At 36.8% G+C, this 18265-nt stretch overlaps 1 protein-coding gene across 1 annotated transcript in view; it reads right to left on the reverse strand.

Annotated features, from left to right (window-relative positions):
• The window catches only part of COLEC10 (collectin subfamily member 10), a 49944-nt gene extending 33551 nt beyond the window's left edge, over positions 1-16393 (reverse strand). Inside the window, exon 1 of the mRNA XM_022555621.2 lies at positions 2692-16393. Within this exon, the coding sequence (XP_022411329.1) occupies positions 2692-2839 (148 nt within the window). The 5' untranslated portion in view covers positions 2840-16393. The remainder of the gene's footprint in view (positions 1-2691) is intronic.
• Positions 16394-18265: the final 1872 nt, after the last annotated feature.

Below are 18265 nucleotides of genomic sequence, written 5' to 3' on the forward strand. Positions count from 1 at the left end.
TCTGTTAAGTATCTATTCGTAATGTCTACGCAGCTTAAAGTTCACTTTGATTATCCGATGTTATTCTTAAAAGAGGTCTGTGATGAAGCTCATTTTGCAAGGAAACTGAAGCATAAACAGATGTAATACCATCCTGAAGATCAAGCAGATTCAATCCAATGTCTTTTTGTCCCCACTAAGTCAAGCTTGGGAAGTAGTGCAATAAAAAATGGTGTGTCTGTCTTAGACAATATATTATATGACAGAGTAGCATTAATGGTTCTCCATTTGCAACTCTATATATTTTTATTAAATTCCAAGTCTCCCAAATGGATTTAGGGAAAACTCCTTTTATTGTTTGTTTCTCAGAGTATCTGGAAATTTCTGCGCACAGTGCTGATGACTATGGTATTGAGATGATTAGCCAGGGAGAAAAATATAGACCAGCTTGCTCTTAGAAAAATATATTAAACAAAAGCAATAATCCAGTTCGTTAAAATGTTTGCTTAGCCATCAAGCTTTTTTTTTTTTTTTTTTTGTCATTTTGTAGAGATAAATATACAAATCCGCCTTATTCACGGGTGGGGAGGACTGTCACCGTGTTCATGACAGGATGAAGTAGAGCAGATGGCAGTTTATATCTTGAGAGAAGACAAAAAAAACATGCCTTGTGTTTTGGTGTATCCACAATGTCTAGCACAGGACATAGAGCAGAGGAAGGGCAGTGAGGAATAGGCTTTTGATGTTATGCATGTGGTATACATACAGGCAATTTGCAAATTAAAAACGAGTTAACTGACCCCAAGAGTTTGCACTCTAACACCAGCTTTCAATGTAGGTACAAGTTCTAAGACAAGTTCTTCCTTAGCTTGAAACCTTTAGAATCCCACATGATGCCTGGGACTTAGCTGGTATTCAGTACGTTCCAGAATCTTGGAAGCTTTTTAATAAAAAAGCCACTGAGAACCCATTTGATGCCAAGTCCCCAGGTTCTAGGGGAAGAAGAAATCATACCAAGTCCATAACTTAGCTCTGAAACCCAGAGTTCTAGGGGGCTTCTTCCCAAGTCTTTCTTCCCCAGGAGCACTTGCTTCTTCATTCTGTCACATTTCTGCCTGTAATCATCTCATAATTTCTACACAGGCTCAGGAAGAGAGTTAAAGAGGTTTCCATTGTTTGAAACCTTAGAGTTTCTAATGGGAAGGGAGAAGTTTTGTGTTACGTTAAAAAATGAGGGTTGGAAGACTCATGGTGGACCCCACACTGGTATCCAGCAAATATTAATTGCCCTCTGCTCTCCCTCCTAAATTATTTACGTCCCCATTGCTCATGACACTAATATATATCATTTAATGCATCGCTTGTGCCTAAAATAGTGCTTAGCACTTAATAGGTTTTCAATATATGCTGGCTGAGTTGGAATGAATAGAATTGTTGAAATGGACGATATTTTGGACATTATTTTAACAATTCTTTGTCCATTCTTCTTCCAGTTTGAAAGTTGCAGTTTCTCTGCAAGGAAAACTGCTTAACAGTTCTATTCTAAAATGGATTCTCCCATTTGAAGGGACAAAGTTTCAATTTTAATTTTTAGCATTTCCCATGAAACCCCAGGAATAATACAAAGTTTCCTCTATTCTATGAAAAGTCCAGTAATGGTTTTAAGTAAGTACTTTATTTCTAATTGAAACTTTGTTTTCTGAACATTTACCCTCGCATTATTCATTTATTCACCCAAGAAATTATTTGGAAGCCCCAAGGCTTCATTGTTCTTCCCTGCATTTATTTTATGGTATCAAAGGTTAAAACTTGGATTGCAATCTTAGGAGGAAATTAATTCACTGATTAAGAAAAATGCACTTTAAGCAATACACATTTAAATAACTGACAAGCACGGGGCAATGTTTTTCTTTTTTTTTTTAAAGACCCTTTTTTTCTACTTAAAATTTTAAGCAGATGCAATTCTTCCACCATCTAGCCTGGAGAAACACAGCATGAATTACTAACGAGGGAGCACCAATTTGTGCTGCAGTGACCACTTTCAGAACCAAAGGGTCAGAGCTGAAACCAGGAAAACAACAGCATTTTTTTACCAACCAGTTGCTGGAAGCGCATTTGGACCTTGGCTCTACTTGAAAAACAATGTTTGCAATATTCTATCATCCTTCAGCTGAAGGCACTTGGCCCTAAAACTCCACTTTCAAATAAAGAAATGTTCATTTCTATGCTACCTCCAATCCTTGATGAATATTTTCCTCTTCAGAAGCCCCTTAATTTATGAAATACATGAAAGAATTCATTTTTACTTTACTGAGCTTTGGTCTAGTAGCTTTACCAAAATCAGTCTGAGGAAGCAGTTGGAGTAAAAACAGCCCATGAACAGAGATGCTTTTAAGGAAAGGATTCCGGAAGGTTGATGTCTTGCTTGTGTATCTCCCCTGGAGCAGCACGGAAGATGGAACTTCCCCCTGCCCTGGGTGAATTCCAACACAGCCCTGCCCCAGCCTTCCAGCGTCTCCCCACGTTCTCTTACCTAACACCAAGGGAGATCTTAAAATAAGTAACAAGACATTGATTTTTCTAAAATAGAAGGAAAGTGAGAGAACTCTAAGGAAGGGAGCAGAGAAAGTCATTGGGGGCTAGAGTGGGGTTGAGAGATGAAGTAAGAGAGCTTACTTACTAGATATAAGCGTTTCATTTTTCTTTCCTCACCTTTGGGTCCTGGTGAAACTATGTGTGTGGCACAGACTTCAGTCGTAGGACGACTATCAATGTCCAGACCCAGACTCTGAATTTGCAAAAGAAAGAGCAACAGAAGGATGAACTGATTCCTTCGAAGATGGGCTCCGAAGCCACCCATTGCTGTGGCTCTTCAAAAAAGGGCCGCCCAGAAGTGCCAAATCAACAGCTTTATTTTAAATAAAACCTTCTTCTTTGGGGAAGAAGGGGAAATATCTGGAACACACATTCCAAAAAGGGCTGTAAAAACAGGAAGGAAGCATATCCTAGGTTGTTTATTTTCTCAATGTTCCAAATGAACCATACATTGTCCAGACTGTTTATTTTCAAGTGACAACAGTTTATTGAAAGTTATCTCTGAACTAAACACTCAAGTGTGCGGGTCAGCAGAAACATCTCAGAGAATAGAGGGGACAGAGATACCTTCAACTCAGTGCATGAATGGATAATTTAATACCCAAATTGCACTTAAATGTTGGGGTTCCAGAAAGATGGAGCCAGAGATTTCTTGAATTACCTACATATTATGTAATCGTTATGCATGGCATTGAGCTTTTTCACAAGGAAATATTCATTACTTGCTGCTGGTAGCAGTTGAACACTAATACTCCCAACTGATCTCCATGACCTTATTTCTTTCTTCTCTTGCTACAAAGAATTGTCTTGGGATTGAACCCCAAAGGAAGGAACACCACTTCACTGCAAAGCAATTTCACAAAAAGTATCAAGAATATTAAAAATGTTTATGGCCTTTGCCCTAGTAATTGGCCTTCTGGTACACTGTCTGAAAAAAATATTCTGAAATGTGGGCAAAGCTTTATTTAAAAGATGTGGCCAAAAGGCGAAAGGACATCAGTTGCTTAATGATATGTTAATGGTTGGCAAGTCATCGTTAAGGACAAATGCATGAGAGTACGGCATGACAATTTTACTAAAATGGTGAGAAAAAACCTTGTGGTATCACATTTGTTAAAAAGCAGACCAGATATAGATACAGATGATGTAACTACAAATATAGCCATATATACAGAGATAGAAATAGAGATCTCCTTCTCTCTCTTTCTACATTTATCTGTTATCTGCCTATCTATCTACCTATCTATCTATCTATCTATCTATCCATCTAACTGTCAGCTTATCTATCTGTTCCATCAACCCCATGACCTGTATGAGTAGCCTAGACTTAGTAAGATTCTGAAAAACTAGAACCAGGTCATATAGCAGGGAGATTTCTTACCTTCTCCGTTCTTGAAGAGGCATGTTAACTAAGAGTTGGGCCAGAAGGGGTTTTGGACCTAGTTTCTTTGAAATTGGAAAAGAACCTTACATATTCTGATAAGAACTAATAAGGAATTATCCCTAAGAGATGTCATTTCAAATTATGGTCAATCTAAGAAATACAGGTAGATTTGTTTCTTATGGCTACTGTAACAAAGTATCACAAACTAAGTGGCTTAAACAACAAAAATTTGTTGTCTCACTATTCTGGAGACTAGAAATCTGAGATCAAGGTATTGGCAAGGCCATGCCTCTTCTGAAGACACCAGGAAAGGATTTGTTCCAGGCCCATCTCATAGCCTCTGAGTGCCTTGGCTTGTGAAAGCATAACTCCAATCTTCAAGTAGAGTTCTCCCTGTGTGTGTGTCTCTGTGTCCAAATGTTTCCCTTTTTACAGACATACCATTTACAATGGATTAGGACTCACCTTAATGATCTCATTTTAACTCGATTACCTGTTTAATAACCCTGTGTCTAAACAGAGTTACATTATGAGGTACTGGGGGTTAGAACTTCAACATGTAATTATTTTTGCCTGGGGAGACTCAATTCAACCCATAACAACAGGCTTGTAGTATAACTAAACTGATCTTTTCATAAGCAATACAGGGAAAGGGAGGGAAAGGAACTGGCATTGACTGAACAGTCATTATGTGCAAGGATAGGTCTCTTAACTTGTTTATCTTATTTAAACCTTAAAATAGCCCTGTGGAATAGTTAGTAATTCCCTCATTTTGCAGGCAAAGTACCTGAGGCTCAGAAAAGTTAAGCAGTTTTGCCAAGGTCACTGTGATGGTTGATTTTACTAGTCAACTTGACTGGATCGTGGGTGCCAGATACTTGGCTATACATTATTTCTGGGCACGTCTGTGAGGATGTTTCCAGATGAGATTAGCATTTGGACTGGTAAACTGAGTAAAGCAGGTTGGCCTCCCCAAAGTGAATGGGCCTCATCCAATCCTTTGAGGGCCTGAGTACAACAAAAAGACAGAGAGAGAAAGAACTTGCTCTCTGCCTGAGCACTTGAACTGGGACTGGCTTTTTCCTGCACTTGGACCGGAACTTACAGCATCATCTATCCTCGTTCTCAGGCCTTTGTACTAGGACTGGGATTTACACCATTGTCTCCCCTGATTCTCAAGGTCTTTGGGATTGGACTGAAGCTATGCCACTAGCTTTCCTGGGCCTTCAGCTTGCAGACTGTGGAACTTCTCATCCTCCATAATTATGTAAGCCAGTTCCTTATAATAAATCTTTCTCTTTCTGAAATAGATATATACAGATAGATAGAGATAGTGATAGAGAAAGAGATATATCCTGTTGGTTCTGTTTCTCTGGAGAACCCTGACTAATAGTCCCCCATTGAAAAGGGGACAAAAGAAATTCAAATACAAATTATGTCTAAAAATTCCTGCTTTAAAATGCTCTTTGGATTCCATAAAGCTGAATATTCTCCAGCTTTGAAGGTGCATTCATTTTCACACACGCTTAAAATGTCAAAAGTGGATGCATTTGTCATGTTAACAGTGATCAGAAAATGGTGGGAATTAATAGAATGGTGTTAGAGGCCTCAAATTCCACATTTGTCATAACCAACTGTATGACATAGAGCAAATCACTCAACTTCAATTGCCACAAGGCATAGAAAGTGAGTTTGGACTTGATATTTAATGTACTTCCTGAATTCTATGATTCTTCGAAAATAGGTGTTCTTTAAACTATTTAGACTATTCTAAATCTATTTTAGTTCTTTCATTTCTTTTCTAAGCATTGCCTGGCACACAATGAACATACATTCTTTACATTTATATGCAGAAATCCACTGGTAACAGTTTGAAGCAATAGTCCTTAGTATTTTTCCTTGGATGTCCTATGCCTGTTCTTTCCAACATTTTTTTTAAACTCAGTGATGCATATAATATCTTTCTCTATTAATGAATAGACTGTTACAGCTAAATTTAAATTAGTGCAGATTATGCATCACAGGTTTTATATGTAAAACATGATGTAGTCAATCAATGCTCTAGTGTTGGGAATTTAAAATTTCTAATATTATAACTCTGTGATAAACATCTTTAGAGCTCAATCTGTGTTCCCAGTCCTTTTGATCTTGAAGAAGACAAATGTATATGGCTTGGTAAGTCACTGAATGTTGAGAGCAACAGCTAAACAGAAATTAAAAAAAAAAACAACTCATATATTGTAATCATATAGTGCTGTCCTTTCTCATGGAGACTATGGTCTCCAGGATTAATTTTTTTCTCATCTGGCTTGGAAATATAGTTCCCTTTTTCCCTCACTGATAAATATGGGAGATTTTAAGTAGGTGGATATTCAAAGTAGAGGACTTTCATAGACTAGAGAGGACTGCTCTACTTTTAGCTAGGATTTACCAAGAAATGTGATCTTAAAAAACACTTTTCAGTTTCAATCTGGGTGACAGGAAAAACACTATTGCCACTAAGAAACGCTGGTTGTGGAAAAAAATAATTTTGAAGGGAAAATAATGAGGCTGGGTGGAGATTACAGGCAGGCATTTTGGAATGCGGGTTTTGATTCTAGGGGGAAATCTAGAATTTGAGATTTCAATCTGAGAGTCATAAGTATGGAGATTAGAGATAAAAGTGGAATTTTGAGTGAGAAAAGAAGTTCAAGAGTATGAATACCAAGACAGTCTATATTCAGGAGCCAAAAGGCAAAAGAAGGGCTAGCAAACAGATCACAGAGGGAGCAAAATGTCATGGAAGCCAAAGAACAAGAAAGTCTAAATGTATAATTGGTTCCAATTAATGCATGGAAGCATAAGATGAAGGTTGAGAATAAGCCATGGGATTTAGAAGTCAATAATTTATAAATACCACCTTATGAATGAAAGAGATCACTCAGTGAAGAGATTTCATCAAGATGAGAGGAAAGGAGTGACAAGGAGTCTCATAACCACTGGAAAAGTCATTATTGAACAGTCACAATACTATGAAAACTAATAATATCACTTACCTTTATTGACCCATATCTCTCCTGCTTACTTGCTCTCAGCATCTAAGAATATACTGTATTTCTTCTTAAGGGTTCTAAACAGTGTTCAAACCAGAGTGCAGTTAAAACTGAATGGTGTGGTAAACGAGACAGTGGAATCTAGCATAATTTACTATGAAATTTGTTGATGAAGAAAAAAAATGTTGTAAAGAAAGTATTAATGGAACCTGGTCTGTGAAATGTTGAAAGTTGTGAGACTGTTGCTATTGTTTAAAAACTTTGTACAAGTTCCTTGTTAACCCAGTAAATACGGAATAAATGAATGACATAAATTTTAAAAGGGAAGAGAGGATTGAGTAAATGAAAGGAAGTTGTCAAATGATGTTAAATGTATCCTTTTTAGTGTGTGAAAAATATCTAATGCCCACTAGAAAGATTTCTACTGAAACTTTAAAGACTTAACTCTCAGTTATCTAGAAAATTAAGTCAGATGTTGAAATACAAGTCAACTATGCTTTCTCTTTAAAACATAATTCTGACATAAACAATAAACCAATCAAGTTTTTAGCTGGTATAAGATTAGAAGAGGTTAATGTAAAATAGATAGCTAGTGGGAAGCAGCCGCAAAGCACAGGGAGATCAGCTCAGTGCTTTGTGACCACCTAGAGGGGTGGGATAGGGAGGGTGGGAGGGAGACGCAAGAGGGAGGAGATACAGGGACATACGTATACGTATAGCTGATTCACTTTGTTATACAGCAGAAACTAACACAACACTGTAAAGCAATTATACTCCAATAAAGATGTTAAAAAAAAAACCTCAAAAAAAAAAGTAAATCTAAAAAGATAAGAATTAGTGGCTCATTTATGAAATTGTCTCTGTGATTCCACATTTTCCTGAATTTTTCATCTTCCACTTCCCAAGGCATTGAAATCCCAGGTTTGAGATTTGTGCTTGTCCAAAAATGACATGCCACTGAAATGAATAACAAGTGATATTCTGCCTCCTTCCCCAGTCTTCTGCCCATTTTTTCATAGGTTGAATGGTGGCCCCATAAGAGATACGTCCATATTCCAATGCCTGGAACCTGTGAATGTGATCTTATTCAGCTAAAGGGTCTTTGCAGATGTAATTAAGCTAAGGATCTCAAGATGAATTATCTGGGTTATCTGGGTGGTCCTTAAATCCAATGACAAGTGTCCTTATATGAGACACTCAAAAGAGACACAGGGACAAAATGAGAAGGCCATGCGAGGACACAGGCTGAGGTCGAGGTTATGCAGCCTTTAGCTAAGGCACACCTGGAGCAACCAGAAACTAGAAGAAGCAAGGAATCACCCACCCCTGCCAACACCTCGATTTCGTACTTCTGGCCTTCAGAACTGTGAGATAATAAGTTTCTGTTATTTTAAGCCACCGAATTTGTGGTATTCTTTTATGGCAGCCCTAGGAAACTAAGATACCATTCTTGTGATATTCATCCACAGTTAATGGGAAGGAATGACACATCAGACATTTATTCAGTGCCTGACAGAGACCAAATAACATCTGTTCTTGTGCATTTTAATTATTATTCATCCAGCTTAGGTGGTATCTGGAGGGAAATGACGAACAGAATATGAAACAAGCATATCCCAAGGCTGAAGTGTTCTACTAGTTAAAACAGGATAACAGCAAAATGACAACCTCATCTCCTGAAGGGATTTCCTAGCAAGGTGATATAACTCAACTCTGGACTTGGTTTTATCTTTGTCCATTCACATGTAAGCATCTTATTCAATTAAAGTTCTCTCTCTTAAGTTAATTTAATTGCATGCAGTTTGTAAAAAATGGAAATTAATAGAATGGCTTTTAAAATGACACATATTTAGAAAGCAACATGCTAACACTCAAAATTATTTTATTTTTACATTTTAAACCTCATATTTATAAAAACACATTTAAAAAAAATCAAATGGAAATAAATCCTCACACTGATTGTTGGCCAAGGTACCAAGGCAATTCAGTGGGGAAAATGATAGTCTTTTTAACAAATGATGCCACATGGAAAATTGAATTGCAACATGAAAAGAAATGAACTTAGAACCACATCTCACACCGTACTCAAAAATTAACTCAAAATGGATAAAAAACTGAAATATAAGAGACAAAACTATAAAACTTACAGAAGAAAACATAGAAGAAGAACTTTGTGACCTTGAGTTAGGCAAAAATTTCTTAGATATTACACCAAAACCACGGTCCATAAAAGAAATTGATAAATTATACTACTTCCAAATTTAAAACATTTGTGCTTAAGCACACATACACCTCATTAAGAATAAATAGACAAGTCACAGATTGGAAGAAAATATGTGCAAATCATATATTCCATAAAGGACTTGTAAAAAACTGAGTAATAAAATGCAACTGACTAAATAAAAAAACATGAGCTAAATAACTGAACAGACATTTCTACAAAGACAACAAATAGCTAATATATGTATGGAAAGAAGCCCAATGCCATTACTCACTAAATTCCAATGAGATACCATTATACACAGATTAGACTAGCCATAATAATTTTTTTAAAGTGATAGTACTAAGTGTTGGCTAGGATGTGATAAACTGGCTCCCTCATTCTTTATTGGTAAGGATGTAAACAGTCACTTTGGAAAATAGTTTGGCACTGCCTTTAAAGGTTAAATATAAACTTAAAATATAAGCCATCAATTCAACTCTTTGAGAGCTATCCAAGAGAAATTACAACATATGTCCACACAAATTCTTGTACATGAATTTTCATAACAGTATTATTCATAATAGTCAAAAACTGGAAACAACACAAATGTCCATCAAGCAGTGGATGGATTTTGTCCATCAAGTACTGTGTCCACACAATGGATCAATACTGTAAGGAACAAACTACTGATACAATGGAACAATATAGATGATGGCTTCTCTCCAAATTATTCAAAGTAGAGGAAACCAGACAAAAACGACTAAGTATTATATTATTCCTTTCATATGAAATTTCTGGGATAGGCAAGACTCTCAAGATAGAAAGCAGATGAGTAGCTGCCTGAGGCTGGGGGCGGAAGCAGGAATTGACTTCATATGGGCACAGTGGAACTCCGGGAAGTGATAGCTGTGTTATAAATTTGTTTTACAGTGATGGCTGCACGGCTATATAAATACACTAAAAATTCCAACTCTTCACTTACAACTGGTTAATTGTATGGTATATAATTTATACCTTCATAAAACTGTACAAAAAAAATAACATCAACATTACATTCCAAACTCTTGGAATGTTTTAATTCTCAAGAAGTGTTTGTAAGCCTGGAAATCATCAATTAGAAAAATTTGGTTTTGCCTCCACTTTGGAAATCAGTTCTTATAGATTCAGTAAGTCATCAATCTTAAGATTGTTTCCAGGTCAGTATGTAGTACTGATTCAGTGCACCTAAAGAGTGTCTTTATGTGAGGCTTTTTCAATCAAAGCAATCAATAAAAAAAAAAAAACCAGAGAAAAGAAAAGATATTAATATATATAAATTACTAAATTCTATTATTTAAATACATCTAAGTATAAGCTTAATTACACTAAAGAGCACGGGTATCCCCATTTACGTACTCAGGGATCAATACCTTCTTCTGGTTAAAATGTGGCTCAAGGCAAGCTCCTGACTTTCATTATTTTTGTTCTGTGTTTACTTATACACAGCAATTTCTTGAATAATAGTGGATGAATTAGAATGAATAATTACATGGGCACATAATGAGAGGGGTTTGAGTTTGAATGATAGATATGTGTGATGTAAATGCATTCATTCATCTACTCATTCAACAACTATGAATGATTTATCAGATACTGCAGTACAATATCTGGAGTTACAATAGTCCTTAAGACACAGTCTTTTTCTTAGGGAATTTATTGTCTTTTGGGGAAGAGAGAGAAGTTTAAAAACAGTTGCCATTACTTTTTAAATCTTTTTCCCATTCTGATAGGGATAAATACCGGGCATCCAGTTGTCATGGAGACCTAGATGAGAGGAACTTGATTTAGGCTTGGCGGATTAGGAAGGGTTTCCTTTAGGGGATGTTTCCTAAGCAGGTTTTGGAAAACTATTGGAATTAGCCAAATAAAGTTGAGAAGTTATAAAAGGAAGACATTCTGCATAGAAGGAGTACCATATGCAAAGTCTTGGTTGAGAGATAGAATGATATGTGTGGGGAACTGAAAGTAGTTCATTGAGGCTAGCGTTTGGAACTTGATGGGGCAGATAAGGCTCAGCTGAAGGTAAGGAGTAGCTCTGAAGGACACTGTAGGTGCTGCTTAGGAGTTTGAAAAAGATACCAAGGGCAGTGGGAGCGCATGAAAGATTTTAAGAGAGGGCATGTTGGGACTTCCCTGACGGTCCAGTGGTTAAGACAGCGCTTCCACTGCAGGGAACATGGGTTCAATCCCTGGTCAGGGAACTAAGATCCCGTAAGCAATGCGGGTGTGGCCAAAAAAAAAAAAAAGGGAATGTTGCTGCTGGATCTGAAAATCAGAATATGAGAGGTGTGTCAGAGGTAGGCCTTCTTGGCTTCATGTAATAGAAACGCAGCAAGTAACTTGCTCAGTGAGATAAGAGATGGATTTTGTGGTTTATTGGTTTGTTTTTTCAAATAATAAGAAATCTGAAGGCAGAGAATCCTAACACAGTAGTACTATGTTGTCATCAGGCACCAAGACTTCTATTTTCTGCCTTTACCATATTTTACATGTGGCTTTTCTCCTCATAGCCACAAAAGGGCTGCTATAACTTCAAACATTGTACCTACATTCTACGCAGGATGAAGGGGAAAATTGTAGACCAAGGGCCGAGACAACGGGACAGCTAGTTAGTCATCTTTTCAAAGAACCATCCTGGAAAACTTATGGGGTGAAATCCATTTACATCTCATTGGCTAGAATTATGCTAGCAGCAAGGGAGGCTGAAAGATCAAATAGTTCAATTAGGTAAATCAGGGCTTTGGAAGCAAGGGTGAGTATCAAGTGAAGCAAATGGATTAAAAAAAGAATGTGGAAGTAACAAGACTTACTGATTGCTTGGAAATGGAGGGTCAGGGAGAGGAAGGGGTCAGGGAAATTCCCAGGTTCCTGGCTTGAACAATTGGATGTGATGCCATTTACTGAGACAAGAAATGCAAATTTCAGAGAAAAGATGATAAATTAAATTTGGGGTATGTTGAGTTCAACATCCTTCTGGAATATTCAAGGGGAGGCATCCGATGGCTCCAACAAAATCTCAGCCAGAGGTACAGATTAGAGAGTCATCCACATATAGGTTGTAATTAAAGCCATCAGAGTGGATGAGATCTTGAAAGAATAGAAAGTGAGACGAAAAGATAGCCAATGTATTATAAAGGAAGAGTCAATAGAGTTTGGTAACTTGCCAAATCCATATAGAGGAAGAAAGTTCCCATTTTATAACTGAGAGATTCTTTAATGCTTTCGGCAGTGTGAAAGGGAAATTAATACTTTATGCACTTTTTTTTCCTTTTTGACAAGGCATCTTTATTCTTTGTAGTCAGCTCAAATACATGATCTCTTTTAAATTGCTTTATGCTCTCTAGGAAAAAAAGATGACTAAACTGAATATTTTTAATAGAAACTATGCTAAACAATAGCGGTGACTCGACATTTAAGAAGCCTGGGCCCAACTTTCAATACCATTACAGATTTTTGCCTTGGGGAAGACTATTTACTTCTGCTACATCTTAGTTCTCTATTTTTGCAAGTGTGGAGACCAGATCCATGCTCTGCTTATGGAATGGGTCAAACAAATTTTCGTGGTACCTGAGTTCCCTGGAGATAGGCACTAAACAGGTACAGGTTGAATTACTAAAGGGCATCTTTGCCTCTCTCCTCACTGTATACGGAGGTCAGGAATGAACGTTCTTCAGAACAATTGCTGTTGACCACTTCTTTTACCCCTTGCTTCTGAGAATCCTTAGCAACAAGGTCTCCATAAAGATTGAAGAGTGTGTGGTTGACTTTTGACCCGATGTATTTGGTTGACATTCAACACAGAGAAGTTAAAAGAGATCATCAGGCATTTGTTGAGCTGATGAAACACAGAATATAACCCATTTCTGGGAAAATATTTCCTGCATTATAGAGATAAATATTTATTTCAGCTCTGCTGGGAAGCATGTGCCTAATAAATGATATGTTCGTTTTTTAATGGTCTGTTTATATTTCAGAGATTTCATATTATGAAATTTGGCTGCTTACTTATATAATTTTCAGCACATCTTTTCATGAAATACTTCTGAGAAGATCTAAACTTGTCAAGCAAATATATTTTCTAAGTTCTGATAAACGACTCCAAAACTCCTCCTTCATAACAGGCATAGATACTGAAGTCTTTTACTCCTATTTCTCTTTCTCTCAAAGGATCCAAAAGCTTACAAGGACATGTCACAATGGATACAACATGGGGGAACAATTTTGCTTAAAAATGAGCATTTAGTTGCTAAAAAATATTTTTTAAACACATTAATTTCAGAGGCAAGAATACATCACGGAAAACGGAAGCCAGAATTTAGGGACTCCTAGAAGTAATGCTGTGTGTGTTCTGGGGCACCATGGGGATATGTACAGGGTTAATGTTTTAGGATATCTTGGCCACACCATTGAGCTCAACTCAATCTTGGCTTTGTGTTCTATTCTTCAACCCCAGGTCCATGGTGTCTCTGTTAAGTGGCTCCTTGTCTGTCACATGCTTCCTCTATGAATATGTTTCATACATGTATTTTAGGATACAAACATTGGTCACATGACCTGTCGGCAATCTGTTGCTATGGGAGAATTTCCCTGATGAATAATCACATTCACAAGTTGTAGCCTTAAGGTAAATTATTTCAAGTTGATCAACTAAATTAAGACTGAAGGAGAGACTAAATCCCATTTTGTAAGTTCAAGTGTGTGCAATCCATCACACAAGGGAACTTTATTTCCTGAGCCTGAAGCATCACCGGTGCAAGACAGTTATACGCGGTGTCTTTCTACCGAAGTGCTGAGGATAAACAGAGGATGATTATTTCAAGAGCAGATCAAACAACTTAAAATTGAGTATTCGGCATTCCTCTTCTTCAAAATTCCCTAGCCAATAATACACTAGGAATTTCCCCTTTGCCATCTTCTCTCAGGCCTTTCCTTCTCAACATTTTTCTCTAGGACTTTACCTCCAATCCTCTCTTCTTGGTTTCATGTAACCTCACTCTTCCTCCTTGTTGGGTTGCCAAGATTGCTCCAAAATCTTTTTTTGTGGCGTTTTGCAGATAATTTTGCTTTCTCACTGTGTGCCTTCCACTAAATTTGCCCAATAACCTCTAAGACAAAACACCCTTTTTTCTTTAAGATAACATACCGTCACCAGCAACATTTCTTTCAATTAAATTAAAATGTAAAAATACTTAGTTTTCTCTCCTCTGAAAATGGAATGGGCACGAAAACGACATCATCAACTGACCTTGGGAGACAGCACTGGCTTGGTTTGCTATTTGTAATTTGTTCCACAGATATTATATTAATCTGAGAATCTCATTAACTCCGCGAGGAAACAGAAACTCAGAGACTTTAAGTGACATAATAAATTTGTCTAACTAAGAAGTGTCACAACCAGAACTAAAGTCCAGATCTCAGAAATTAAGGTCAGTAGTGATAGCCTTGGAGCTTTAGAAACACAGCAGTTGAGGTGCAGAGGTAGGATTCAAGCTCCAAAAGCTATACTTAGGCTGAGCCTAAGCATCTCCACTCTCTGCCCCTGGATTCAGAATCTTTACCTTTGTAGCTTGCCATATATTGAGCAATGTGCATCTTATGCATCGGAGAAACTGACAACTTAAATAGTATAATCGCTATCTCAAATGAGGGTGATGTTCCTGCTTCTATTATTATTATTTTTTTTTTTTTCTGCTCAGGCTGGGAAATAAATGTCACAGTCTTTTATCTTCTATACATTCATCTGTTTATTCATGCATTGACGAACATTCAAATGAACATATATTTCACTCCATCTCTGTGCCAGGCACTCTTGTTTGTGATCAAGGCCCAGACTTCCTGAGTCAGGTACTTTTGTTGCTGTTTTAAAACACTGATAACATTTCCATTAGGTTCATGATCTCTATCTTCCTCATAAAATTCTGATTTTATCGGTATATTAACTAAGGCTCAGGAAGGTCAAGAGACTTGCCTTCTGCCAGATGGATGGGAAATAACAGGGATTTGAATTCAGATCTTCTGATTTGCTATCTTGATGCTTTTCTCACTGCATCACTAAAAAGGAAGACGTTTCAGTAATCCAAGAGCCACCTAAAATAGTAATCTGGAAAGAGCAACAAATGGGTACATTACTTATAATTCGTGCTCTTACAGTGTATTTCTATTTGAATTTTTATAATTGATTAATTACGTTTTAGATTTTGTTACAGACTCTTATTATCCATAAGTAAATGAAAGCATTTTTTTGAATTTTGCAGCTCTTATCCCTCCAACTTGGAAACTGGTTTCAGTCCATAGCTCTGAAAGACACGTATGTTTCTCTTAAGCACTTAGCTTTGGGAAAAGGATTGAAGTAAGGATTTATTCATTTTTAAAAAGCAAATAGCTTTCACTTTTCTCTATTTCACCCTTAATCCAAGTATTTATTGATACTTTAACCTTTCTTGTTGGTGGTGAGACTCTTAGAATATCTAGATGTGTGAAAAATTAATTTGCTTTACTGAATAAGGAGCACTGTAAGAGTGATGGAAAGATCACGGCTGCCTGACCAACAGAGGCAGCAAGAATATAACTTTGGTCCTGTTGTTCCCTTTCTATAAACAAGTCAGTAATCTCAGGACAGAACCACTCAGACATGCTTCCATAGTAGCAGAGAATTGCTTGGTATATCAGTGACCTAGATGTGAAATGATTTATCAGAATTTTTTTCATATTTTTATCTCCAAAAAAAAAAAGAATGTTTTTCATGTGGGTCTTAGAATCATAGTCATTTTATTGAATTTTTCATTGTCTTAAAAAGTACTGGCTTTATTAAAGTAAAATAAATTACCAAGCCAAAAAATAGAAAAATTTTTTCCTCAGAAAAAATAGCCAACCAGACATTTAATCAGACTCTCAATGCGTATATAATGTTTCTTGCAGCCTCTGGCTAATGATTTATAAGCTTCTCTTGGATAGAAAATCTCTTTACTAACTTCTGAATAAATCGTATCACTTTAAGGCTGCCATAAGATGATTTCAAGAGATAATCGTGGGTTTATATTTAAACCAAAACTTTAGAGGCCAAATGAACTTTCTTAATTATTTTTTTTTTGACAGCCAGGAATATATTAAAAAGCAAATCAGTTATTCTCTGGTTACTCTAGAAATTCTTAGAAATTATAAGTGATAAGACATTTGAGATATAATGCTTTCCTTTTATGAATCTCATTAAAAAATAAAATAGTAAGACTTATGAAGTGCTAGGGAACATTCGTTTTACAAGTGTTTTACATCTATGAACTAGATTCTCACAAAAAGCCGAGTAGGTAGGCACTATTCTTACTAGGAAACAGGTATTTAGAAGTGAAGTGGCTTGCCCAAGGTTTCACGGCTAGTAATGACCATCTGGACCATGGGTACGGGCAATCAGCTTCAGGGTCGCAACTTCAGCCCGAAAGCCAGTCTGTCTCTCCTAGCAAAAGCTAATTCAACCATACCAACAATGTATTCCTGAAAAATGGGGGAAACTGAATTTTTAGATAATTGACTTCTCGGATCATTGATGGAGACACAGTAGTGATAGAAGTTATAGCGTGGTTCTTTTCCAGATGCAATCAATGCTGAGATGACTTTTTGTTTCTTCTTCAGGGCAATTATACAGCTCCTACAATTGGTGTTAAAATTCCTTTGATTCATCAAGAATTTATGAGTACCAACTCTGTACCATGTACTTGCCTAAGGTGGAGGCAGTACAATGAATACAACTTAGTCTTTGAACTTGAGAATTCCTCTTTGTTAAAAAGCCAATTAAAAAAAAAAGAAACCAAACTTTAAAAATTCTATTATGCTATTCTTGTGGCTTAGTAAATAAGGACGTTAAAAAAATCATCTCTTTCTTTGATGATTGAGCATCAAGGATTTGGAGCTACCATGTGGAATGATGACTCATTCTATAGTAGATGGGTTTATGTAAGGAGATAGATTTAATTTGTTCAAACTCTAGAATTTACCTTGAAAATCATACTTTCCTAACATCTACGAGATAAGCTTGTTTTTCTGACATTTTTTGTTTTTTACATAAAAGAGGGCAATTCAGACTTTCTACTTATTTGCATGATTGCTGAGAGCTGTGTTTTTATTAATTGAATTTTTACAGTAATTGGCATGACACCTTTGACATTAGACTCTCAAAGTCATTTGTTTTCTCCTATTAGTTTTTTGTTTTTCTTTATACTACGTAATCACATTCCTATAGAAAAAAATGTAGAAAACTGGAAAGGCTTAGTACAGAAAAAACACCACCACTTGGGGGTTTATGTTTAAAAGAGTAAATATATCCTTTATTGCACATTTTTCAGAGAGGAAACTTCTCCATTCCAGCTGATGTGTGGAGTGTTGAAAAACCTGCATCTACATATTATGTATATGTTAGTTCTATAAGGAGACAAAAGTAGATACGCTACTATTAAGAGCTGGCTAGTGAAAGTCCAAATTGTATTTTGAGCTTTAGTCTCTCTACCTTTCTGCTTGCTGATCCCTATAATTCAACTGAAGCTTTCTTGCTAGTGCACCAAATGCAAGAAAGACTCCCCTAACCTGATCTGGAAGGCTAATGGCTGGATCTGACACAGCATATGCTGTAACATACTCTTGATTACTGAGTACACACAGAGGCTTGAGACAGCTGGCCATGGCCACGCTTCTGGCTTGGAGTCACGCCCTGAACTTCCACAGCTGAAATGAGTCCATGCTTTTCTGGCTGCCTGATCCGCTACCCATGTGGCAACAGAGCCAAAGTGGTAAACCAGTTTCACCAAGGCTCGGATGTACCCAAAATGTTTACCTTGTACACTAATCCATATACTCTTTTATTTGAAAGTGGCTGCTCCTTTGTGATAATGACGTACTGTCTCTTTTGAGAAAGCACCCATTAATACATGTTGGTATATATTCCCCCCCCCAAAAAAAAACATTTTGGAATAGAGTCCAAAGTAGGAGAGCCAGATTACTTAGGAGAGCTAAATCAGCATTTAGGAGTTTCCTAAGGGAATGCTC

This window comes from Delphinapterus leucas, chromosome 17, assembly GCF_059928025.1.
Source record: "Delphinapterus leucas isolate spDelLeu-1000000601 "Yukka" chromosome 17, BTC_Dleu_Yukka2, whole genome shotgun sequence".
In the NCBI taxonomy this organism is placed as follows: domain Eukaryota; kingdom Metazoa; phylum Chordata; class Mammalia; order Artiodactyla; family Monodontidae; genus Delphinapterus; species Delphinapterus leucas.